The sequence below is a fragment of the Candoia aspera genome, chromosome 2 (assembly GCF_035149785.1).
Source record: "Candoia aspera isolate rCanAsp1 chromosome 2, rCanAsp1.hap2, whole genome shotgun sequence".
Classification (NCBI taxonomy): domain Eukaryota; kingdom Metazoa; phylum Chordata; class Lepidosauria; order Squamata; family Boidae; genus Candoia; species Candoia aspera.
In genome coordinates this window covers 233,202,131-233,230,078 of record NC_086154.1, presented here as the reverse complement: position 1 = coordinate 233,230,078, position 27,948 = coordinate 233,202,131, and the positions used below count along the sequence as shown (strand labels likewise).

The 27,948-nt window shown below is 38.3% G+C and overlaps 1 protein-coding gene across 3 annotated transcripts; it reads right to left on the bottom strand.

The window, feature by feature from the left end:
- Positions 1-16: 16 nt before the first annotated feature.
- HEXB (hexosaminidase subunit beta) lies at positions 17-27,948 on the bottom strand. 3 transcript variants are annotated; one of them, XM_063295518.1, is made up of 14 exons: positions 27,658-27,948; positions 19,039-19,190; positions 17,142-17,207; positions 16,257-16,303; positions 15,376-15,486; positions 14,024-14,125; positions 10,555-10,684; positions 9,153-9,324; positions 7,731-7,817; positions 5,033-5,105; positions 3,065-3,239; positions 2,570-2,660; positions 1,234-1,338; positions 17-74 (listed from the first exon to the last, which is right to left on the bottom strand). In XM_063295518.1, the coding sequence occupies exons 1-14, from the start codon at positions 27,945-27,947 to the stop codon at positions 17-19; spliced, it is 1,659 nt and encodes a 552-aa protein (XP_063151588.1). In that variant the 5' UTR covers position 27,948. The 3 variants fall into 3 exon arrangements, with proteins under 3 accessions (XP_063151588.1, XP_063151586.1, XP_063151587.1); XM_063295516.1 differs by lacking the exon at positions 17-74 and having other exon boundaries at positions 1,230-1,338; XM_063295517.1 differs by lacking the exons at positions 17-74; positions 19,039-19,190 and having other exon boundaries at positions 1,230-1,338; positions 27,658-27,817.

Sequence of the window (27,948 nt, the reverse complement as noted above, 5' to 3'; positions counted from 1 at the left end):
TTGCTATGATCCGTGATCAGATGAAGGCATGGCCGCAGTATCCGACAGACAAAGGCTGGGCTGCGATTCCACGCCTGCGGAGAAGAAGAGAAGGGTTTGCATTGGCCAGTAAGTCCTGAAAAGGAGGGTTGGTTGTGTTCCTGTACAACAATTTAAAGAGCTAAGAAAGCAGTCAGAGATGCGTTCCAAGACTAAAATCTGTTTTTAACTTTAAAAAAAACCCCTTATCATCAATTACATAACCTCTGTTTCATGGCAGGTGTCTAATATAACTTAAAAAGGAAATAGCTGAGGAAGGACAAATTAAAAAGAAGAGATGTGTATACCTGTTTACATTATTTTATACCAAACATTTCTGAGCTGTTCATAATCAAGTTAAAAACCGTGAAATATTGGACGAATTCTTAAGCTGATAAAATCAGCATTAGGAAAAAATACAAGGTCAGAAAAATATAATTAAATTTGTATCCTGCCTTTCTGCTTATAGAAACACTTAAAGTAGCATACTTCAATTAAAACAAGATATAAAATATGGCAGTAAAATCAGTACAGAAGAGTTAAAAGCTTGGTGAAAGATGACTCATTTATGCCATTTTTGTAAATAATGGGAGAATATTACTCTTCCATGTATGAGTTTTTTGGGTCCAAGAAGGTTGTGAAATGTATCCGCGCAATTTAATTATACTCTTTTGCTTGCGCAGATCTGACTAGGCACCTGCGTAATGCAAAGAATGAAAATATGCATTTAAAACTCCACTGATTGTTTTCTCAGGGAAATGTATATATCAAGTTACTTCTGTTTATTAGAACATGGTGTTTAAATCATATTTAAGCCAAGGGCAGGCGTGCTGGGCCAGGGGAAAAACCAAATTTGGCTGAATTAAATATAATTTAACATAATTAAATGTAGCTAACATGATTATTCCATGTGCGTTTATAACTTCTGATATCCTCATAAATTTGGTGGAGCTTCATGGAGCCATATCCAGCCTTCAAGCTTCAGAGTGCCTGCCTTGTGCTAAATCCATCTTTTTGCACATAAAATATGGCAGTAAAATCATTACAGAAGAGTTAAAAACTTGGTGAAAGATGCACAAAGCTCAGTGCAGAAGAGAGACTGCATTACAATATGCTTGTTCAGTTACAGAACAATTGCAAGAAATCTACAAGGAGCTTTGATGGCAACCTACTACTTTATTAGACTATACAATACTTAGAAGATAAATTTCTTACCTAAGCATGCGACAACGATGTTGAGTAAGTCTTTTATAAGCATCTGAAACATCAGTTACATTTTTACTGCTCCAGAGTCTCTCACCAACAGCGCTTGCCCGTGGCCTGGAATTAAAAAACCAATACAATTTTGTTTAAATCAAATATTTAAGAAATCAAATGGTTAGTATTTCTTTAAAAATAATAGGGACAGTATCTGCAACATTAAAGAGCCTGTACTCACAAATGGAGTATGTACCTTTTATTAGCCATATTGAATTACAAGATTTCTCATACAGCATTATAAAAATGTCACTCTGGCTTACAGGTTCAATATTTATTCTATTTCAGATTATGAATATTCAAACTAGCACCAACAGTTATTTTTTGTATCATACAAGATGGTACATGATCTGATTTTATGGGCAAGGGCACCAAACATTTTTTGGAATATTTTGGGAGAATCTGGTATGGGGAATGAGGGGAAAGTAGATGTGGACAGGTATTCAGTTGAGGGTATTCAGAGTAAAATCTGCATTTTCTAAAGCCTTCTCCCACCTTATTCAAACTTTAAATCACAATTTCATTTACTGAGGATCAGCAGATGAAGAAGAGCCAATAGAAAAAGAATGGTGTAAAAAATATGCAGCCATATTCAGAGAGACGCGTTTTGTGATCAGCCTCAGTCCTTCACAAAAACGATGTTAATTAGCATACTATGAATGGAAAGCAAATATTTCATAATTTGTGCCTTAGACGTGCCTTAAGTTCTTTTATACAACAAGGCATACAGACATTATCACCATACGTTGTGGATTACATGCCAAATCTAGTTTTCTCCAGCATCTTCCAGAATTCTCAGTCAGCTTCAAATTGGGAAAGTGTGCATTGGTTTTAGTGTCCCGTGTATATATTGTTATGATAAACCAGTGAGCAAGCACAGAAAACATAACATTTAAATCACATGATTTAAACGTTCACTGATGAAAAGTGGTACTATCCTATCCAATGAATCAGGATGCAACATTGTCTAGAACTACTTCTATAAGGCTTCCTCCATGTGGGAAGTTTGACTGTAGATAATTTCAAATCAAAACCAGATTTGCCTCTGATTCTGTTATGTCTCCCATCTGTAAAGGCAGTTTCTTATATTGAGCTCATTAGTGCTTCATATAGATTAATACAGATCAATAAGACGAGAAGAGACAGGTGGAAAATAGACATTTGCAATCCTCTAATGTAAGGAAAGTATACACACATTTTTTATCTCTCTTTAAAAGCAGAAATACACATCAATAAGATTAGATGCTTAACATTTATGAAATGAGAAACAGGCTAGGTAAGTGATGAGCTGTACCAGAGTCTTGGTGTAAGATTTGTTGCATCCACATATTCTCCCCAAAGACAAGCCTCTCCACCAAGCACCAGCTCCTTCTGTGACTTGCTTCCTGTGTTTAAGGAAATAGAAAAAAAAAACATTTGCCCATTTTCCATTTGTCACTGAAAAGGGTATTTAAAATCCAACCTTAATGTTAACTAAAGAAACCCAGCTGACCTAAATGTGTAGCCAATGCTGGTGATTACTGAAACTGAAGAGTATGATTGTACAAACCATGGAATGTGATGGGTTCATACATTCAAATGTTTTGAATATAGGGCTACAAAAATAATAACCGTCACACAAATTATGAAATAGGAAACTTTCCTATAGCCTATCCCAAGAATTGGATAAGTGAATTTGAGCACAGCTACTTAATTTAAATGGGAATATGCCACTCTTGCACTGGAATCCAAAAGTATTAAAAATGCCCAACTCCCACAGAAAGAAAGCAGATGCAAGATTTTGACAAACCAATAAAGTTCAGTGGTTCAACACTGTAATAGTTCTTCCAGTCCTCGCCATAACGAATGAGGTCTAGGTACCAAGGTGCAGCAAGGATTGCCTGATGCCCTTGTTTTGTTACTCTTGCTAATTCAGAGTAATACAAGAAGCTCTTCCACACTTCGACTATTGTGTCTGGCTGCAGCTGAAAAGACAGAAAAATACAGAGTTTTTTGCAGAATGCAGATGATTCATTCCAGCACAGTATGGTGTATGAGCAATTCTGAAAGCCCAGAAGAGCCATGGTATTTATAGCCCATATTTTCCTCAGAGCCCACAACAGTTACCTTTAATTTTATTTTACAATATTTTTATACCTGAGAAGTATATTGGGCTGAAAGAGTGACTGGCTCACAGTTGCCCAATGAGCCCACAGGAGGGATTTGAACCTAGGTCTCACCAGTCTGAGTCTGTCAGTCTAGCCACTGAGTTACGCTGATTTGTTCTTTCTGAACTTTTTAAAATACATGCAGACAAATGTCACATCAGAACAGCCAAAGATTATTCTTAATGTCCCATATCACACCCAGTCCTTCCTGTTTGAGACCACTTCCTCAAACTGCAAAATTCAAAAATTCATGTCCTATAGAAAGGATGCTGAGGTAGAGAGACAGAAATTTCCCCAGGGGTATGTTTGAACTGACTGAAGAATTCTGGAAGTTGTAGTCCACACGTCTTAAAAAAGTTATTGAGGTAGAGAAACAATGTTCTAGTCTTCCCTCATGCAAGAGGTGTTTGAGCCTCTTGATCATTTTGGTTGCCCTCTTCTGCACTTTTTCCAATCTTTAGGTTCTTTTTCAAACTTAGTAAAGTGAATTGAACATAGTATCCAGCCCAGATGGTCACAGAGACAAGAAGATATAGAGCTGCTATACTGGTCCCTCTAGCCAGAATATCTTGGTTTTATTTTTAATATTTAAATTTCTATCTTGCCTTTCCTCCAGGAGCTCAAGGTAACTAATACCAAGATCTTTGTTTTATACCCAAATAGCAGCCTTGTGAGGTAGGCTAGATTGAGAGGAGATCAGAAGAAATAAATGGATTGGGAGTTAAAGCAAGGAAAGATATAGAAAGACAGGAGGGAGAAGAGGCTGTGGATTACACTCTGTCTTACCTGTTTTTTATCTGGACCGCGCTGTGTAAACCAAAAGCACATACCTTCTTTCAGGTCACACTTCATTTCTGGAGTAAGTGAGGCCACACTGGGAAGTCACATGTAGTCCTGGGGCTATGCATTATCTACTTGACCAGAGATGTGCGAAGAAAAGCCTTCCTTGCAGGGTTCCCACAGCCTATCCAGAGATGCATCTAACCTTGCAACCCTCCTAGCAAGCCTCTAAGCTCCAGAAATACCTCTTGGAGGCAGAAGAAGTCTAGCTTTCCTTTCTGTTTGGCTTATGCCCATGCTTCAACTAACTCTTTTATGGCTCACTTTGCTCTCTTCTCTTGCCCTTTGCCTCCTTTGAAATCCTGACTAGCCTCCTCACATCAAGATCTGAGAAGTGGCTGGAAATTATTCTGTCTGCCTCTGTCCCCCACAGTTTCTACTTCAGTTCCTTTGAAACTTATATAAATATTAAGTTGCAATCTTCACCACCATGATACATTGCAGATGCATTGGGTCTACAACTTCCAGAATTACCATCCAATATGGATAATGACTGAGAATTCCAGCAATTGTAGACCTAATGCATTTGGAGGGCACCAGATTGGAAAAGGCTGGATTATACTATTTTGAAGGCTGTTTGTCTCAACCTTGGACAGAAACAGCAGCTGCCCTGGTATTACTTACTCATTTTTACATTTGTTAAACTTTTCCTGATTTTATAAATGAATAAGGAGGATATTCTGTTCTTCAGACATTTTCTTGAATATCTTTGCAGATGAGAACTACTCAAAATTATGACAGAACAGATCACATAATTTCTCAGACCTTACCTTTGCTCCATGATCAAATACTTCCTGCCAGACTATGGATTTCTTGTTAAGAGAAGTCACTATGTCCAGTATTCTAAGATATAAAACAGAACACTCATGTATTTGTTACCTATTCAATTGTACGTTCCCCTCTCAAACATACAATTTCAGCCAAGAACAGACCACCCAGCAACTTATATTAACAGGATATAATGAATGAATTAGTACTGCCTCCAAAGTTGCTCTTGAACTTTCCAAATATTTATGGAAACTTAACTTGAGGTTAAAAAAAAAACTTACTTTACCCAACCTTGATGGGATTTAGATTATGAGCCAAAAGAAAGGGAAGTACATTCTGGCATATTTGCAAGTATACCTGACTGTTCCACTCCATGCTATCCCTGTGTGGTTGTTTTAAGGTTGCTGTGTCCTTCTGAATATGACAAAGTAGCTTTTTCTGGTTTAAGTTTCTTAATTGGGGGCTTCCTGATATTGTTAAGTGCTAAAGAGCACTGCTTTTCTGCTGTAAACTCTGAATGGAATTGACACAATTATTCACATTTTAAGAAATAATATCACTTTTTAGTCACAGCATTTGGCAACAGCTAGCCAATCTTGGCTGCTTTTCATAAAGCTACATAGCGTTTGAACTATTATTTGGAAGGGAATTACTTGGAGGACAGACTTTCAGTCAATCCCAGGTCTGGGAATTTAAAAAAATAATCCAGATGAAGGCAATGGCAAGAAGGGTATTTATCATTGCCAAGAAAACGTGTGGAAGCTGAGTTTGACTTACGGGAAGTTAACATGTTTTAAGTATGTGCATCTCATTATGTTTCACCCTCAACGCGAAAAAAATTAATCATTTTGAAGCAGCCAATGTTCCTATCTTCCCTCCTTTTTTCTCCTAAAGTTTCAAACCTGTTGCCTGAAAGCCTCAATAACTTCCCTTTTTAAATTATATTCTCCCAGTACAAATGCACTAAAACACCTTATGCTTTCAATGGTTACTTTAACTAATCAGGCATTTCATTATTCTGGATGTAATTTTAATCATTATGTTTTTAGGTGCCTGCAATGAAAGATAATTGCAACTAAGCTTGCTTGTGAGTAAATTTTCATTTAAGTTATGTGGACTGGAAATACATTTTTTCTGATACCTAGTCTGTCTTGTAATCTCTCCTAGATAGTTTCATGGTTAAGATGGAAAATTTTCCTGTTTTATTTTCCGTCCCAAATAAATCATATACAACTTTCATTGTTTTTAGTTCCAGAGAAGGGCATAAAGTCGGATATGAACTGGGTCAATTGTGCATAGGTTGATGTGAGTGTAGCCTTTTCTCCCCATCCACTTTCATTCAGGAATCACTTAACTCACAAGAAGGATGTATGTTGTTGATTGAGTTTCCTATTTCAACAGAAAACCCCAGCACTCTTCTCCCAATTCAGAGGATAAAACACTTTAAAAAACTATTTCGTTAGAAAAAAGGGTCCATTTTAAAAGACAAAAATAAGAAGGGATCTGGCAAGAAAGAGTGACATCCAAAACATTATCTATTTTCAGATGACTTCTCCTATTTTGTCTCAATTGTACATTTTCCTTTCCTCATCTTTTAAAATAATCCATTTGTGTTACTCTTCCAATGTGTCAGTCCTTCAGTGTAGGCCAGGCCAGGAAACAAACACTACAAGAAATACTAGAAGTCTGGTTGATTGAGATAGGCTATACCAACAGAATCTTGAAAACCTGATGGTAGTTTCTCTTCTCTTCCCTCTCTCTTACACCAAAGACTGTTAAAGGAGGATGACTTTAAGTCTCATGTTTTCTTGTTTCCCCAGATTGAGCTCATGTTTTTGCTAATGGTCTCCATATCTTCTCCAAGGTCAACTCTATGTTCCTCTACACAATCCTGCTCTTAATTGATCTTTTTGTAGTAATAAAAGCATGGGGCAAGTGATGGGGACCAAAAACAAAAACAAACCCACTACAGATGGTAAATGGCATAACCTGAATGGAACTTAGTTATTTCACAGCAAAGGGCTGGTTTGAAAACCCTCCTGGTCTACCACTTGTCTTTCCTATCCAGAAGAAGCTCCTATTGAGTTCACAAAACCCGCAACTTTAGAAGAAAGTATGGATCGGTATCTGCAACTACACCGGGTTAATGAATAAGCCAGATTTTGCTTCAACCTTCTGAAAGTACCCAATTATTTAAATTAATTCAAATGTATTAGAAGCTGCGCCAAATTTTTTACTCTATCCTCTTTGTCCTCTGCAGATTCCAACCCCATCTTTTCCATTCCTTCCAGGACAAAAAACAGACCACAGGAAGCAAAAAGAATCAACAAAACAAAGTTCTAAGCACACAGCTGGTAATGCAGGTGGGCAATCTGTATAGTGTATGATCATACACTAAAATTTGGTAGGGAAATTGCTGGTTTTCAGCAGCATGCTTTTTTCTTTCACTAAATTAAGAGGCAGAATGGGTACAAATGTACCCATTTCAGGCCCTCAAAATGTCGGTTATACTCACTCCAGCGACATTGCAATGTCATTCATCATAACCCCTGCAGTCCTCAGCTGCAAAGAGCCTGCCTACCACTGGCCTACAGGAAGTATTGCTAGCCACAGCGTAAATGCAATTTAGGGGATTAAAGCAGCCAATAAAAGAAACAGCAAATACTTGAAGTAATCTTTCTGAAAAAGAAAGAGACTCACTTTTCAACATAATAGGATTCCAGTTTAGAATACCAGAACCCAAATCCTTTCTTTCTCATGAACTCAGTTACATCAGGATTGGAGTTCCTGAGAAAGAAAGAAAAACAAAAAGAAACAAGTTACATTTCTTGTAATAAATTACTAAAGTAGTAGTAGAATAGAATGGATTTTGCACTCTAATGTTCCTTTTTAAATTTTCATCACACATATCAGCGGGGATCTAAATGAAATAATGCTGATGTGAACAATGCCCTCTCTGACTTGTGACATAAGCAAGCTCAGGCAAAATAAAGCATCTGCAAGTCCCACTGATTTGCACCAATTTTTTTTGGCATGGTAATCTTAACTTCAGAACATTCAAGGCATAAGCAATTGTCCTATGCAGTTGTCTTCCACTGGCAGTACTGAAATGTCATCTGCCCTGGGGGGATTTTTTTCTTTAAATAAATGTTTCCTTCCTACTGCCCACAATAGGGTAAAAGAAACTGAAATGCTGGAAGAGTCTAATCTGATCCTGTCCCCTTTCTGACATTTTGAGAAAGGGAGAGGGAAGAAGAAATACTTTTATCCACGGGTTCTTCCACACTAAAGTCAGAAAAGCTGTTAGAATCCTAAACAAGCTAATATTCTGGGCCTACTTTCCAAGAATAGCCTCACATTTTGTCTAAGATGCCAGGATGAGGAATTTGCCCTCTGTAGCAAGTCAGAGGATCAGAAAAAGCCACAGACTATAGATCTGAAGGGCCCTCTGACTTTTTATTCATTTGTTTAGTTGAATTTTGGCATCACCCAACTCTAGACCCCATATCCCTTTCATCACAGTTAACAATTAGGCTAATTGTATACATATGTACCATATATACTCATGTATAGCCTATCTGCTGATAAGCTGACCCTCAATTTTTTAACCAAAATACTGTGAAAAATGCACAACCTGCAAATAAGCTGACCCACATTTTTCATGGCATTTTGCTTAAAAATTCAAGGCTCTTAGCTGTAGATGGTCTTATATGTGAGTATATATGGAATATATGGGTACTTTATGAAAGTATTACTGTATATACTTGCAGATAAAGTGAACCCAATTTTTGGGTGCATTTTGGAGCCTAAAATTCTCAGATTATTCACAAGTATATACAGTATATATTTTAGAACTGTAAAATGGTTTGGATTCTATTAGGAAGAAATGCTTTGGAAAGCATCTCACCTCATTAAAGCCCCTGCATGTTTCCAGGAACACACAGCTGCAGTGGAAGCCTTCCTTTAGCAGCTCTGTAATCCTGGACATTGATTGGGCTACTTTAATGCAGTGCAGACAGATGCTGCATTTATACCACTGGACTTTCCAAAATCGCTCTTCCTAATCAAATACAGAGCATTGTACGACCCTAATATCTTTTTAGTTTTAGTGTTACACTGTACCAACAACTGAAGTCCACTTCATCTCCTCCTAAGTGGATATAGTCATCAGGAAATACAGTGCCAACTTCTTCAAATAATTTCATCATAAAATTGTATGTTGTATTCAAAATGGGGTTTACAGGTCCATAAGAGCTGCTTGGATGTTTTCCACTGTAGCAGGGTACGAGGATATCTTTTTCCCAGTATATAAAAGAAAGACAAAAATAAAACAGAAGATGTATGCTATTTTATTTTAAATGAACTTGCATTTCTTACATTTCATTTTAAAAGCATTTCGAAGAACTTAAATGCTTTTTCCTTTGTAATGGCCAAGAACATAATCCTTTCAAGATGAATATGATTACTGGCTGAATATCAGATTTGGAAAATAATGACTCATAAAACCTTTGTATTCACATGATACGATTTAGCTATTTGTACGCACTTCTTGAATTCAAGGCTATTTGTTTCCATTTTCCGAGTCTCTTAATGATAATCACTGACGTTGGCAGAAATGTGTATCTCAGAAATACCTTATTAACCCTCTAGCTCTAAGATGGGCAATCTTTTGGTGGCTGGAGGGCAGGGCAAAGGCAACAGTGAATCAGGACAAAGATTTAACTAGAGAGACTTGTATCAGTAAGGCTGGATGTTTCACGTTCTTATTGGGTGGGGGAGGTAGTAATTAGGGATATTTGTTTTTAAAACTAGGTTAATCCTACGTATTTTATGGCTCATGCTACAGTTTATGTGTGTTCCTTCTTCAAAATGACAGGGAAGTCTTACATTCTAACAGTTTTCAGAAATGATCAAAGAGCTTTGAACTGGGCTTCAGGACCACAGGTTGACTATCCTGATCTAGCTTAATTCTGCAATCTGCACATCTGGTGCCCTGCTGCCGGGAATCCTGGGAGCTCGCATCTAGACATCTGGGCCTATATCAGCTTTTCACAGTTGCAGATAGGAAATCTATGATGCTATTTTTATTAGATAACAGAGTTTATTATCAATATATTTTTTTAAAAAAATCTGTATTAGCATACAAAGGGAGTTTTGTCACAAAAGCAACAGCAGCAGCAGCAACAACAATAACAATTTATTAAACTTGTATGCTGCCCAACTCCCAGTGACTCTGGGCAGCTCACAACAAAGAAATTACAATAAAATCAATAATACATAGAAGATAAAGATAAAAGTAGTTGAAACTCTACCTGTTCTCCTTATTAGAATTCCACATCAGAATTAAACAAATTATATATAGTGGGGCAAGATCTAAATTATGTAACAATTGAAATTTAAATAATATTTCATCATAAATACACATTTGTATTTAACTACTGATCTTTCTTTTTTCTTTTTGATGTATATTGTAAGTATATAATAGTTTTAGTTCAACAGCCTTTCAGAATTATTCACATTTTACCTTTTCTCCAAGACTGAGTATGTCCCGGGGAATCAAATTCTGGGATAACTCTAATCCCTCGTAACCGAGCATATTCTATGACATTACGGACATCAATGGGAGTGTAAACATGGTTGGGAGAATATGCACCCTGTGAAAATAAACAAGAAAAAACTTTTCCCCCAGTACTCCAGGAAAATGTCAACAAGTGAGAAGCACAGGTTAAATCTAGGAGCAATATCACATTACAGCAGTCAGCACTGGGATATAATCCAGACAGTTCTTTTTTGAATGAAATCAAGCACAAATGTACCTTTTACTGATGATCATTACTCTGAGTACTTCTGACTGAGACAAAGTGATCTACCCAAGGTCATTCTCTGTGAACCCCTAGCAGAAGTTAATCTCACCTTCCTATTTATTGAGGGGCTGGCAAATGACTTTATGGATGAAAAACTGAACATGGTTGCAGTTTCTCTGAAGATCTATCCCACAAAACTTGGAGGCTGGAAGTAGGGAATAGTAAGGAAGAAGATGGCTTTAGTGTATTCTTTAGAGTTAATTTTTTTATGCTTGACAAGGACACCACTGTATGGGCAGGAATAAGTAAATAATAGGTTCTGCTATTGAAATAACCCATTTCTGATAAAAAAAATTGTTACAACCAAAGGCCAGCACCAAAACAAGCAAACACAAACAAATACAAAAAGACAAGCAATTAATATAGGAGTAATTGGGTCTTCAGGAAGCATCATCTGCCACATTCACAGAACTTGGTGACACTGTAAGTGACCTGGAAGTCCTTATCAGCTAATAGGAAGACTACATAGTAATAATTTGACCACCTTTGCATTATTACTAAAAAAAGGAGAAATTAAATTTTGGCTTAAGGCCTATTAAAATCTACAATGCAAAATCACATTGTAACCATTTCCTCCACAAGCGCCCAAGTGGTAGGTTATAGACATTTTGTGATATCTGCCTTACAGCAGGGTAGAGAGAAGGGCATTGCAGTGACATTGAGAAAGGACTGCTGGGTAAGGATAAGATGCTGTGATCTCTATCAAATATAGCTGGGTCCTACAGAAAGTGGATAGCTGACCCAAAGTAAACTGCAGTTCTAAATCCAGAAGGCACTTTGTGATCAATTCTTTGGCCTGTTTATTATAGTTATGTTGTTGTTTATTCGTTTAGTCGCTTCCGACTCTTCGTGACTTCATGGACCAGCCCACGCCAGAGTTTCCTGTCGGTTATTATAGTTATAGCTATAATTATAATTATTATATTTTTATCCTGCCTTTTTTTACATTCTGGTCAGCTCAAGGCAGCAAACACAAATTGACCTGTTAGCCATTGATGAAAAAGAATTCTTGAGAACACAGACTTGTAGTTTGATCTTACGTTTCCTATTGTGAAAATGGATGTTTTGAAGAATTCTAAGTAACTAAAGCATTTTTGTCACTGAAATCCCTGTGTTTAGCTACAATCAAATGTCTCTAGAATGTAAGAACTATCTTGCTGGATCAGGCAACAGATCCATCTAGTCCAACATATGGAGCCATCTAAATCGTATAAATAAATACATAATAAACATCACTTCACACTTGTTTACAATGAATTGCATTTGCCATTTTGAAGCCCATTTACAGAGTTAGTAGAGAGACTGTAGCAATTTCTTCACAATCTCTTGATGTCATGGAATCAAAATGCAGGACTCAAAGCAAATAATCAAGGCTAACTGCAGTATTTATTATACAGTACACAACGACAAAAGAGGGGCACTGATATTTATACATTTCAGGAAAGAAAGGAAATGATGCATGAATATATATTCATAAGTAAGCAGTAACTTCCCACCCTTCTGCTATCTGCAAGCTTCAAAGAGAACAATTGTATTAGTGAGAAAAAACAGGTCAGTGGGAGGGAGCAATTTAGGCGTGCCAAATGGCAGGAAGGAGGATACATTCTTCCTTGGCATCTGGAGAGAGATTCATGGGTTGGCATGGGAATGTCCAGATAAGATTTCAGTACGTTGTTGTGAAAACCAGCTTCAAGGATCAAAGCAAATTCCTTATGTTTCAGTTTGGTTTAACCTGTCCCATTCCTTTGAAAACTTATTTTTCTCACAGTTCCATCAGCAAACAAAGCCACTTCATTGCGCCTTCCTAACTCCAGTTTATTTATAGATACAAATTAAAAATAACTGGTCCCAACACTGATCCCTGGGCAACCCAATTTTGTATAACTTGCCAGTGTGAAAATTGTCCATTTACTCATATGCTTTTCCCAGTTTTTTATCAATTGCCAATCCAGGAGAGCATCTTTCCTCTCATCCCATGGTAGCTAAGTTTGCTAAGGAGCCTCTGATGAATCTCTGTAACATTAAGGCTTCCAATACAGGGAAGATATACAAAGATGTATCTTCAACAAATGCTCCATTCCATGTTCTCTAGCCAACACTGAGTATGCTGAACCAATAAACGTGCACAATGCTCATTGAACAATGTATTTTTCTTCCAAATTAGTGGGTTCCTCTAGTGGGGAATGCTCTGTCTGCCATCTTGCCAATTTTGACACCCCTCCCACACACAAACATCTCTGGTTAAGGCAGAGGGAGGGAGGGAGGGAGGAAGATTTTCCCCCAAATATACTTAGGAGTCAAACAATTTCTCCTTTTGTTCAGATGCAGGAGAGTTTTAGCAACGCAGGACTTGAATTAATGTGACAATATATAATACAGGTTGTCCTTTTGGAACAACCACTTGTTCAGCGACTGTTTGAAGTTACGATGGTGCTGATCAATGGGGAAGCTGGCAGGAGGTTGCAAATGGCAATCATGTGACTGTGGGATGCTGCAACCACACAGGATTTGCCTAATGATGGTAACTGGGACTGCTGCAACTGCTGTCGTAAATTAGTGTGGTCATGTGACATTGTGTTTAACTATCATGTTAGCGACGTAGTTGCTGGTCACAATTGGCATTGCTGAGTGAGGACTATCTGTAAACTTTCTTGTTACAATTTATGATGGTCTCTTCACTGAAGCCTTAGTACAATAGCATCAGTATTCAAAATGGTGTACCTGTACTAAAAAAGTTTTAACTGTACTGTGTTTATTTGCTTTTATTCTTTATCTGTATCTCAGTTTTAGGATGTTTTATGTTATTTAATGCTGGTCAACAGCCAAAATAAAGTAATTTCATTTCACTTCAATAAACTGTATCTCTAGTTAAACTTTCCTTAATATGCACTAGCTCCTTCCTTCCTGGTATTGTCCTCCACTTCCCTTCCCCCAAATTACAAATCTTCTACTCTGTTGGAGCATTGCTCTGAATTACTATTTCAGATTTCACAGCTTGATGATGTCCAGATATGTTAGACTATCACTCCCAGCCAATATGGTGGCCCTTGTATATATGGGGTGTGTGCAAAATAGTTTTCTCAATTTTATTTTTTAAATACTTTTTAATATTCACATGTTCTTACTTACCTGGGCACTCAATTCAGGAAAAGCAGTACTTTGATAAGGAAAGGAAGGGTCATCTATAATGTGCCAATGCAGGACATTGAACTTGTTAAAGGCCATGGCATCCTGTGATATTAAAGGCAAGATGGTATTTTAGTGAAGCACTCTACATCCCAAAATAAGTTTATAAAAGTGGGATTTTAAATCTTATTTCTACCATGCCTTCAATGAGAACAATCTCAAAATTGTTTCTCTAACCACTAGGCCTGAGAGAACTCAATGAAGCAAAGCTTTACACCAAAATGCTATAGAAGTTTACAAAATATTTAGTTTTACATCACTTATTTCAACAAGCAGTCACAGAACCCAAACATAATGACCTAAATAAGATGGCTACCAAAGCAGGTATTCATCACAGAGCTTTCCAAATGTTGCTGAAACGCATAGGCGTATATTAACTATGCAGATGTCTTTTACAATAGAAGAAAGGAAGAACTGCAGCTTCATAATGCAGATTCAGGCCTTAAGCCTGTTCTCCAAACCTATATCAACATCAGTTTACTCTCTCTAACCCTTGATAGTGTATTACTAGAGGCCAATGATTCAGCTAGAGAAAGAAATTAAGAAGTTCATAACATTATTTGGAATGAAATGAAATTAAAAAAGCAGTGAGGTCAATTGGATGATTAGGGTTTGCTGAAAGTCTGACATTCCCTATTTAAAGCATGGGAGATATTTTTCTCTCTAACTCTGTGAAATGTTTCCCAAAAATCTTTCCACAATGCCCAGTCATTAACCGTTTAAGCTATTATCCTCCCCAGTTATATGGACTGATCAAACAAGAGAAGGAGTTATACAGGAATTTCGTAGAACATGTTAAAAAATACAGGATCAGAGAATCAAAATCAGAAGAAGTTGTTTAGACTAGCCTGTCCTCCCTGCTTGATGCAGAAATCTAAATTAACACATCCTTGACAAGTAGCTTTCCAGCTTCCACTTAAACATGTTCAGCATGAGGAGCTCACTACTTTCCTCAGTAGTTAGGTCTACTGATAACCCCTCTTAGATGACCGTTTCCTCGGCAGCATCTCTTCACCCCATTTCTCCTTTTTTTTTGGTAGTCTTTTTTTTAATAAGAACTTTATTCAATTTCAAAAATATCCTTAAAATACAATATAGAAAATATAGGAAAGCAAGAAGATAGCGCTAAGGAAAAAAGAAGAAACCCATTTCTCAAGGTCTTTGTCATATACCATTACAATATCTTACTGATCTACAGTCATTAGTTTTAAATGCCTACTAGAATCTCCTCACCCTGGATAGCAACTACAGCTTTATATACCGAGCTCACTCAGTATATAAGCTGGGTTACTTACCAAATTGGTTAGGATCGCTTTCAGTGGCAGGAAATGTCTTGATGTATCAAGCAAGATTCCTCGATATGCAAATCTTGGAAAGTCAGTTATGTCAGACTCATTAACAAAGTACTATTGAAACAAGCAAAAGAGCACACATGTACATGAGAAATGTAGCAGATAATCAAACTTGATGTTCGTGGTAAGATACAGATTTTTTCAGGAGTTAGACTTGACTTCCCAGCATATGAAAGGTACTATGTATCTTGTAATGTAATGCACTTAGCCATAGATTTGAAATATTTATGTATTTATGTAAATAAAATTACTGCTAATACTACTGTTTGGAAAGGCTATACTTTATTACCTGCAAACTAAACATTAATGTATATATTATATTCACATATAAACATTGCTTATTGTAAACTTCAGTCATAAAATATTGACATAGATGTCCAAAGATTACAGAAAATAAATATTTTGTAATTGTGTCTTCTAATTATTTTTGACTCTATACCCTGCCTTCCTCAGGCAAGTACCCAACATTTTTTCTGGACTGTAACTCCCATCATAGCCGAGCCGATATGGTCACTGCCTATGAAATGGTAAGAGTTGTCCAAACAATCAGCCAAATAAGCAACTCCCAGTTTAGTCTTGCTAGAAGAAAAGTAATAGATAATAGACTTAACGGAGCTGCAGCAGAAGGACTATAAGAACCCAGTGCAGATTCTGAAGTATTGCTTTAAAGTATTAAAAATACTGCTTTCAATAAACAAATGTATGTTATATTATAACCTCTCAAAACAACCTCAAATCATGGAATAGCAAAATCCGGAAGTGTTAGTATCGCTTGCTAAAGCCAAACGTGAAGAAAATGATGTACCATCCAGAAGAATACTCACACTTCCACAATCGTCTTCATGTAATAGCTGGCTGAAAGTTTCTAAACCTAGAAAGACAGAGAGAAGGAACTTTAATCCTTAGCTGGCAAAGAAACGTTGTTTTGAAGCAAGAATCACTTGGATATTCCGAAGAGGTGATAAATAAACAGTGTGTCTTGTTCCTAAATTTCTAAACTTCTTTCAAAGAGAGAAAATGGAGAAACCTGCAATTTACACGGGACTTGTTTGTTCTTATTTGTGGCACAGTCTGAATCTTACTGCAGGGAATATGAACTCTCCTTTTGAAAAGGTTGAGAAATGGGAGATGAGGAAGCACAGATCATTTATACTTCCTTTCTCATCTTTTCTTCTGAATATCTGCAGCAACAGCAAAGCCAACCCAGTGGTAAGTATGGGCTGTTTAGGTATTGCAACCTATATTAGGATTTGCATGTTTCCAAACTGATTACTGTATAGGCCCCATCACAGAAAGGTTACTACAATGCTGTTAACACTCAGCTTTTAACATGATCTATATTAAAATATCACCTCGCTGTTTGGGAGAAAAATCAATACAATAAAAGTTTTTAAATAATATAGAGATGGACTATATGCACTACTGGAATCTGGGTCACATAATAAAGCTAATTTACAATAGATTTAGGAGAGACAAAAAAGTGCTTTTCAATACAATGCATATTTGCAACATTTGTTGCCAAAGACTGTGCTAAGAGATGGTTTTCAAAACAGAGTAGACATTTTTAAGGGCATTGGTTTATATCAGTTATTAACCATGATTGTGTACCAGAATCTCTCTGAAAGAAGACGACTTTTTCAAGTGCCGCCTTGTAAGGGCACGCTGGGTGAGTAGGAAAGTGCTTCATCCTCTGTTATTTCAAGACTCACCTCTTAATGCTCCCCAAACTTTGCCAGCCTTTACCACAGCTGTAGGCTTTGATACTTGGAGTTGATCTTGAAAGGAAAAAAACATTTAGCGCTGAATAACTATTCACTAAAACAAACCATGAAACAATCACTTAGAGCAGTGTTTCTCAACCTTGGCGACTTGAAGATGTGTGGACTTCAACTCCCAGAATTCCCCAGCCAGCCATGCTCTCATTCTGGGAGTTGAAGTACACACATCTTCAAATCGCCAAGGTTGAGAAACCTTGACTTAGCACTTGGTTGCACAAAGTCTGCTTATATCCAATGGAATCCTAATGTGCAAGCAGAGATTCTGCAGACCTCATGAAAGGAAACCATAACCCATAAAGGGCAAGTCACCTTCCCACTATAAGCAGCCCCCAAGGAATAAAAACTTGAAATCAGGTCTATACTACTTGTGATTTCCCAAGCCAAATGGAGTTGCTCAAGAAAGATATTGTGAGCCTGCTTCACACCTCATCTGTTTATGTAGTGGAACAGGAGAAATCAGCGAGCATTTCTGAGAAACTTAATATATGTGGATCCAACAGTTTTCTCCATGGCTGGGATTGATAAGTGTCGTAGTACTCTGGTGCCTTTCATATGTACTAAGATTTCTAGTCAAACTGCAAAACCAAAGCACACATGGAAATGTGTACAGTACTTCCCTGTTTCCTATTTTATGTCCATCTGCAAATACATTGCTCTGAAAAGGAAATGATATCTTATTTCTCCTTCAGCTTATAAAACAGTGAAGGCCATTCATTCACAGATACCTACCTCCTTGAATAAAAAAAAAAGCACTATTAACAGGATCACAATCAAGCTGTACTCCCTCTACTGTATTTTTGAAATTCAGAATCCTTATGAATTCAAGATTACATCATCCTCACTTCACAGGGAGGCTTTAGTATTTTGTTAAAATTAAAGCCTTTAATGGGGTGGGGAAAATTCCAAAACCAGTGCATTGACTCCTGAGCATGTGGAGTACTAATGAACTGCATGGGGGAGGAGATGGAAAACAATTCAGAATGAGGAACTGAATGGAGTATATTTGAGAAAGGCCTAACCAACAGAATACTGAATTTTATTGCCAGTCCCATTTGTGTTCACCAGATATTTCACTTATCCAAATATATGCAGTTCTGTCTAACTGTACAGTGAACTATTTGCCTGGGTACATAGCATTCCTCTCCATCCATCTTTACAGCTAGATAAACTATGTGTAATGGGCTGTGAAAATAACCTTGGGAGACAGGAGGAAGACCCATGCTAGGCCAGTGTTTCTCAACCTTGGCAACTTTAAGATGTGTGGACTTCAACTCCCAGAATTCCCCCAGCCAGAATTCTTAAAGATGCCGAGGTTGAGAAACACTGGCCTAGACAATGGTCAGACAGAAGATATCTCAGCCCACAAAGAAATGGGGATAAGGGGAGTGTCTCAGAAGGGATCCTCCCTAGTTCTCTATTGAGTAAAGGCAGGGGAGGGGAGAAGTTGTGTTGTGTTGTATTGTGTTGTATTGTAACCTTACAATAAAGGTAGTGTTAGTATTCATGGTTTTGGTTTCTTGTCTGAACTATCTCAAAGGGCTGACAATATGTAACTGTATCATAAATACACTTATTAGTCACAATGAGTCTTATTAAAGAAATTTTGGCCTGCAATATCATATTTTATTCAATTACTCACCTGATAAAATTATTAGATAAGAATAATTTTATCAGGTGAATAATTGAATAAAATATGATATTGCAGGTCAAAATTTCTTTTACAGATGATGAAAACTAGCATCCAATAACATACCCATGATATGTAAGAAAAGAAGGAAGGCAGAAGACTGGCACAAGCCCATACACATCTATACCGTCAAATACTCACAGGCTTCATCTGATGTAATACTGGGGAATTTATCACATTCAGAATCTTCTGAAGTGATAATCACCTGAAGCGAGGACAATTCTGTTTCACAAAGGAGTGTTTTCTCATCTCGGTTCTGCCATTTGGAATACCCAAACATATATTCGTAATACCTGGAAGTGAATCCAATGGCACAGAAAGATATTATTCAAAATTTGCTTTCTAGCAGGATTATCAGAACCCATAGCAATAATTTCAAATTACTAGAAGAAAAGTCTTGATTAAAGATTAGGAAAGACTTATTAATGGTTTGAGCCATCCACTGGTAGAACAGACTGACATGGAAGGTAGAGAGTTCTCCTTCATTCAAGGCTGTTAGGGAAACGCTAGATGGATACCCACATTAGGGATGCGGTACTAGGAAATGTCCTGCCTCATCAGGAAGTTTGATTAAATATCAAACCCTTTCTATTATTACAATTAAAAAGAATGGATGTTTCTCTAATGCTGACTCAGCTCTAGACAGTGGGCTTACAAAACTTCTTGCTCCATATGATTAATCAGTTTTCCTCATCAGTTTTAGCAGTGGTTCCACCCCCAGTTTTTTTTTTTTGGTGTACTTTCTAGTAATTTTATTAAAAATTACAATTAAAAAGATAAAAACCAATATAAATTAAAAAATTAAAGAATAAAAAGAAAAAACAGAAAGTGAAGAAAAGAAAAAAATAGAAAAGAAAGAAAAAATAAGAATATAGTAAAGAAAAAGAAAAGAAATACATAACGACTTCCCCCTTCATCACAAGTCTAAACAATTTTAGTAATTTATCACCTTCTCTTAAAATAAAACAAATGATCTCTTCTTCCCATATCCCATCTTGTATCTATAAATAAATCCATAAAGCATCATCATTTCAGTCTTGATGTCAGCAAAAGTCCATTAAGGGTTATTAGAGGTAACATATCTATTTTAACCTTGATCAAATAAACCAACTTTACAGTCTTTCCTTTTACTTTTAACATTCTTGATCTTTAGTCTCTTCAAATAATGTTGTAGAATGATTTCTTTTCATTTTTTTCTTTGCCCCTTCTCACAAAATTCTTCAAAGCTTTAACAAGCCTCTTTTGTAGGAAAATTATCCTGATCACTCTCTTGGTTTGTTATTTGTATATCCCTTTAAATTATTAAGACATCAGCTGGCTTTGTTGTATATCCAGTGTAACATCTTTTTCCACATCATTCTTGTAGCCTGTCATTTTAAAATCTTTCAAATCAGTTTCAATCTTGTCAGGTAAAACCTGTTCCATAACAGCTTTTAGACACAGAGGCAGACACTCTTAAAGTTAACTTCTAAGTCCATTGTTCAAAAATATCCTTCAATATGTCCCATGTTAGAATATTTTGTTTCATTCTGTATTAGTAAATCAAATTTAAGTGTTCTTCTCCTTTAATTGTAATCTTGAGTTACAATCTTCAAAATCTCATCCTATCATGTTTTTTAAAGAGAATTCAAAACAAAAGCATTTTCCCACAGGAAGGATTCTTAAGATTAATTCCTAAATTTTATTTCAAATCCATCTAGTCCCCTAGTCCGTTTGTAACTTCCCAGAATCAAAGTTCTAACCACCCTTTCGTTGTTTATTTTTTTAAGGCCTTAAACTTGTATTTAAAACTTCTTTTGCAAAAGATTGAAGGAAACTCACCCAGTGCTGTAAAATGTGTCAATCCAAAGGTTCTTAATAGCTCAAAACCAGTTAACAGGCAATATTCAAAAGTGATTAGAAAAGGAGGTATGCGAAACAAGTGTCCTTTTTGAAGGCACTGACTGTGGTTTCAGCAGTTTTCCCTCAACTCCCGGATCTCTGAACCCACCAGGGACTGCTGTCTTGCAGTCTCCTCGCGAGGAGCCACTCTACTGAGCACTTGTGGGCAATCTCAAGTCCTTTCCTTGTCTGGAGAGGAATTATGAAGAGCTGGTCTACTTGCTGGTTCTTCATTCTGCTGTGGTCATCAGCTCCGTTTTTAGCAGAGCCATCTTCAGTTTACCATTTCTTCCCCAGAAGTCGCCTCTCCCAGTTTTTCAGAAAGGTCAGATATTATTCTGTTAAACTTGATTCTGAGATGCAAATCAATATATGCTGCAATTCCATATAGAGTAAAAGGTATTCACTTTTAACCAATGGTTTTGCTTTGATATTTTACTTGCTTAGTTGTATGTTGTTTACTTTATAGCCTACTGCTGATGCATTATTTTGTTATGGTAAACCATTTATTGTAAAATAAATAAATAATGTCGTGTAATATGTCATGTGTTGTTTGTTGGCAGAATGCTGGGAAAGCCTTTAGCCCAGGAGAGATCAGAAAAGTCACACACACCAGGCATATCTATAAAAATAATTTATTTACAGAAAGCAAAACATATTTAAAGGACTTAGCTCTCATTGAGAGCAAGCCTGGCTTGCTACATATCGGCAGAGAGAAAAAAGAGGAAGTAAGAAACAAGTCCGGGCAGGATCCTCCCCCCAGGCGATTTGCATCAAGCACGTGAAAGGAGTCAATCAAATACAACCTCTTCACCTGGCCAAAATGATTAGGTACAATAGCAGTCTTAATCGTTAGTAGGAAAACCTCAACATTGTTGTTCACCTGAGGTTGTATTTACCTAATTTTAAGATGTGCTAAGCACCAGATGATTTTTATTATGTCCTGATACATAAAACCATAGAACTCAAAGAGGGTGTACTTTCTTTTTCCCACAACTGTATTTTAAAATTGCTATTAATTACAGCAATTATATAAATAGTTGATGGGGAAAAAGAATATAATAAATGAATATAGGAGATTGTGTATATCCATTCTTCTGTACACCAGGGTTTCTCAAACTGTGCATCATGACATCCCCCCCAGAGAGGGTCATGAACAATCTGGAGTTTATTATATTTAATGTATTTAATAGGTTGGATGTTTAATTCAATTAAAATAATAGTCAAATTACTTAATAATTTAATAGTCAAAACTCTAATTTCCACCTTCAGCAAAGGATCGTTACCTTGTCGTGGTGCTGGAGCTTGAGCACCTCAATGAAGCCATGAGCTAAACTGTGAAGGACCACCCAAGATGGGAAGGTCATGACAGAGACGTCAGACTAAATGCGATCCCTGGGGAAGGTAATGGCAACCCATCCCAGTATTCTTGCCGTGAAAACTAAATGGATCAGTACAACCAGAGATATGTTGGTATACCATCAGAAGATGAGACTCCCAGGTTGGAAGATGGTCAAAATGCTACTGGGGAGGAACAGAGGATGAGTTCAACTAGGCCCAGATGTGATGACGCAGCTAGCTCAAAGCCGAAAGGATGGCTAGCAGCCAACGGTGCTGGTGGTGAACAGTGAATCCGATGTTCTAAGGATCAACACACCATTGGAACCTGGAATGTAAGATCTATGAGCCAGGGCAAATTGGATGTGGTTATTGGTGAGATGTCAAGATTAAAGATAGATATTTTGGGCGTCAGTGAACTGAAATGGACTGGAATGGGCCACTTCACATCAGATGAGCACCAAATCTATTACTGTGGACAAGAGGACCACAGAAGAAATGGAGTAGCCTTCATAATTAATAGTAAAGTGGCTAAAGCCACTTTTTCACTTCGTATAGTGAATTATAGTTCACTTTGAACTATAATTTGAAAGAGAATTTTTATAAAATGATGTACTGTTGATATATCACTCCTGATAAACTGTCTAAAATGTATAATGGGGTATCAAATGTCTGTTGGAAATGCTCACAGGGGAAGGAATCTATCATTTATGGTGGACTTGTGGGAAAACTAAGAAATTCTGGAACCAAATATGTAGTACTATTCAAAAGATTCTTAAAGTGGACTTACAATTGAAACCGGAGCTGTTGCTCTTGGGTTTGATGGACCAACAGCTTGAAAAGCAACATGGAACTCTGTGCTTATATATGGTAACAGCAGCAAAACTCTTATACGCTCAAAGATGGAAGGATGCACAAATTCTCTCAATGGAGGACTGGATGATTAAGTTAATGGAACTGGCGCAAATGGCTAAGCTGACAGCATTGATAAGAGAAAACACTGTAACTAGATTTGTTTCCATCTGGAAGCCACTCTTGGACTATTCGCTTGTAATGCAAAAGAATGAAGTCTTGATTTTAGGTTTGATGATTGAATCGTTTGATTTTAGAGAAATGATGTTACTAAATGTTTAATTAATAGTAAGAGATTAACTTTTAAGTACTTTGATACCTGTCCCGGAAAAGGTCAGAAGCCACTGGCGAAACTGCAGCTTTAATGACAATCTCCAGAAGGAATTCAAATTTATTACACTGGACAAACCGTGCAGTGATGGAACAAAAGTAGTATGCCAACATTGTAATATCCATTTTTCCATTGCTCATGGAGGTAGAAGTGACATCAACCAACATCTGTGTAGCCAGAAACATAAGGATGCTGAAAAGACTCTGGCTTCAGTTTTTGCTTATCATACTGTGCGTCACTGCCAAAATTTTCTTGCAAATGATTGCTTGTTGACACTGGTAAAGAAAATTTATGAACCAAAATTTTCCTCAGCATGTACCAGATCAGAAGCAATAATTACCAATGTTTTATCCCCATACATATTGGGCAAAGTAACAGAGGATTTGAATAAAACAAAAAGCATTACAGTCAGTTTAGATGCATCAAACAAAAAAGACATCACACTTTTCCAATGGTTGTGCCGTACTTTTTGCCAAATTGTGATGTTCAAGACAAAATTATAGACTTTGTGTCCTAACAACCAGGAAACACACTGAGACAATGAACTGGTCTCTAATATTTATTGCTAGTACTTAACAGGAATCCTAACAAACTGAAGAAGCGTGGGAAAAACCCAGACATATAACCCCCAAGGGTTAAGGCGGTCCCGATCTTTGTCTCTTTGAATGGCTGAACAATTCATCAGTGCTACGCATGCACTTGACAGTCTGGATGGGAGCCCCCTGCTCGCCATCCTTACTCATGACATCACCCTCCCCTCCAGATTCACATTCCATTTCAGCCCCCTCCCCTCCAGAGTCTTGATAAGATTCGCCGTCTGCTTCTAAGGTCCCATGGGAACTGGGTAAGGATGGCAAGTCTTCAAAGGACAACTCCTCCAAGGACGAAGCAGTGCTGCCCTCCCAATCCGATAACGCCTCTGGGCCAGGTGGCTGCTGCTGGAAAACATCTAGAGAGTTAGCACGGTCAGCCCCCCTCCCCCCTGGGAAATGCAAGCCCGAGGTTGAGGGCTGTGGTTCCCCCACCTCCTCTGTAACTGGAGTCGAGGCTTCAGGCGGGGGTGGGGGGAAATACACACTCACAAACTCCTCAGCTTGGGCTTCTTCGGCCTGCTCAGGCGAAAGAGGAATCTCGGGTAAAATGCGAGGCTTGGGTTTGTGAGGGAAAAGCTGATGGAATCGATGAACCAGTGCTGGAGAATGTACATCTCTGGCATTCTCCCACGTGCGCTCCTCCTCAGGGTACCCTTTCCAGTGTATGAAATATTGGATGCCCCTTCCCCTCCTCCTAGAGTCCAGAATTTCCTCCACTTCGTACTCTTCCTCTCCCTCCACAATTACTGGAGGTGGGGGGGGGGTAGTTGCGATCGCAAGTTACTTGGGGGAGGGTCTTTGGCTAGCAAGGCTCTGTGAAACACTGGATGGACCTTCATGGATGGTGGGAGCTGTAAACGATAAGCTACTGGATTTATCTGCTGCACCACAGTGAAAGGGCCGACAAACTTAGAGTCCAATTTCTTGGAGGGTCTGGCAGAGAACAAAAACTTGGTAGAGAGCCACACTTTGTCTCCTACTGCAATCGCTGGCCCCTCCTGCCTGTGAGCATCTGCCGTTCTCTTATAAGCACTCTTTGCCCTGTTCAGCTGCTCCTTTAACAACTCCTGTGCGGCTTGTTGCTCTTTAAGAAAATCAGCTGCGGCTGGAACAGTTCCCTGCTGGGAGGAGGTGGGCAACACCTGAGGGTTAACCCCGTAGAGCGCTTGGAACGGAGACATCTGGGTAGATGACTGCACAGAGTTGTTATAAGTAAATTCTGCCATGGGCAGCAGGGCTGGCCAATTGTCTTGCCGATAAGTGGTGTAACACCTGAGATACTGCTGTAACCACTGGTTAATTTTTTCGGCTTGCCCATTACTGGCAGGAGGATGCGCTGATGACAGGTGGATCTGGACCCCTAATGACTGGAAAAGGGCCCTCCAGAACCTGGAAGTGAACTGTGGGCCTCTGTCACTCACCAAGTGATTCACCATGCCTCTATACCTAAAAACGTGGTCTATGAACAACTGCGCTGTGGCTGGTTGTTGTAACTGCTGTAGCATGGCAGCTTGTAATGTGTTGATCTGGAGATCTACTTGTTGCTGGTGTTGTTGTAGGGCTGCTGCTAATTGTTGGATGGCGAGCCGCATTTCTTGGTTTTCTGAAGACATTTCTAAACGTATCTCCTTAATTGCTTGTTCCTCCCTCTTTCGATGGGAGTAGGAGTTTGTTAGGATTGATGTCCTAACAACCAGGAAACACACTGAGACAATGAACTGGTCTCTAATATTTATTGCTAGTACTTAACAGGAATCCTAACAAACTGAAGAAGCGTGGGAAAAACCCAGACATATAACCCCCCAGGGTTAAGGCGGTCCCGATCTGTGTCTCTTTGAATGGCTGACCAATTCCTCAGTGCTACGCATGCGCTTGACAGTCTGGATGGGAGCCCCCTGCTCGCCATCCTTACTCATGACACTTTGTTTCCTTACCTGGTGAAACATCCGATCTACAGTGTGCTATGTTGAAGGAAGTAATTGACAAATTTGCTTTACAAAACAAAATTGTTGCTTTGTGTGCAGATAACACGAACACCAATTTTGGTGGTTGCAAAAGACTTGGCAAAAATAATGTGTGGTGAAAACTTGAAACTGAACTGAGGAGGCCAATTATTGGTATTGGCTGTGGGGCACACATTATATACAATCGTCTCCAGTGTGCTGTTGACTGTTTACCAATTGATATTGAGTGTTTTGCAGTGAAAGTATACAAATACTTCCATATATACACGGAGCTGAAGAACTGAAAAACTTTTGTGACTTGCAGGAAACAATTACGCTAAATTGTTAGAGCATGGAAATACAAGATTTTTGTCCTTGGGTCCATCAATTGACAGAATTTTAAGCATGTTTGATGGGCTTACTTCTTATTTTCTTTCTCAAGAAAAATGCCCTGTTATGCTGCGAAAATGGTTTGAAGACCCCTGTTTGAAATTGTGGTTGTCATTTGCAAGAGATCAAGTGCCTATGTTCCAAACATACATTAGTTTGATTGAAAAAGATAATATTTCAGCTACAGAAGTGGCCGTAAACATTGAAAATGTTGTAAACAATTTAGAGTCCAGAAAAAGTGACGCGTTTGTAACAACTGATGTCAAAAAACAGCTGAAAATGTTAGTAGATTCAGGAGAAATCAATGACGCTAAGCTTTTTGAGGTAGTCGAGAACTTCTATGAAACCAGCTTAGAATATATCAACAAGTGGAAGTGCAGTATAGGAAACACTGAGAAGTTCAAGTGGGTGCTACTAAGGAAGACACCTGAATGGAAAGAAATACCGGCCAGCCTGAACAAGGAACTCATCAGACACACAGAAACAGAAGAAACTCATGTATTTGATCACTGGACTGTCAAAATCTACAACTGTGAGGCAGTTGGATACATGGAATACAGAAAACATTTCTGTATCTGATAAACGGGTAAAGATTTTTTTCTGAAATGAGCGAAAAACACCTAGACTTTCAAGGTTTTTGTAATATTGTGGGGTTTATTTTTTGTCTTCCAGGAAGTACAACCCTGTCAAGAGAATATTCTCTGTTATGAACAGTATGTGGTCAAAGGAGAAATCTAGATTAGACAATGATGGCTATGTTACTTGTAAAACAAAATTGTGTCATGGAATGTGAGAAGTTTTATGATAAGGTACTGAAAGACTGAAATTTGTTGCGTAGGATTACTTCATCGGAGAGACACTCATGGTACGATCATGCTGAAATACAGTCCCCCTCTACCTCTACCTAAATTTTTGTATGAGTTCTGTCAGTGAAGAATAATTGTTAGCTCAATATGTTCATGTAAGAAAACTTTTTCATTTTAATGAAAACAAAAATATTTTTATATGAACAGTAATCTGTTTAAGGACCAGCAAATGGATCTTAAAAACTTTTTAAAACTTTTTTTTATCATCTTACTTTTTCAGGAATACGGAATATTACATAAGTTTAACCCCTTTCCCTTTTTGCCATCCCAACGTCCCGTTTTTGTCTCAAGGAAATATGGTCCGCCTATGGCTAAACAGCTTCTGCTTAAATATATTCAGAAGAGGAAAACTCTCCCCACTCAAGGTAGTCTCTTTCGCTATGGCTTCATTAGGAGACACTTTATCCTGCTGTTTAGCAAACCGGCGGCTCCCCGTCGCAAATGCCCATTCCGGAGCTCCATCTTCTATCCAAAGGCTACCATGCCGATTCCTCCTCCTCTTTTGCCCCCCCCCCCGCCATCGTTCCGCTCCAACCCATCCGAAACGGGGAGAGAAAGAGACTCACCTGCGGAAAGCGTCCTGCAACAGCAAGCAATCCGGCCCCGCCGAGGATCCCGGGCCGTGGACGATCTGGAACTGATAGGGCGCCAGCCGGAACCTCTCTGGGGAGATGCGGAGCGACTGAGGCAGCGGCCAAAGCGAGCCGAAAGGGGACGCGTCCAGCGGCGTCCCAGGGCTCAAGAACAGCGGCTCCTGATGCCGCGCTTTGTCGGCCGCCCCCGCCGCCCACGTTGGATACCGAGATGAGACCACCAGGACGGCCGAAATCCCCAGGAGCAGCCCGAGCAGCCCCATG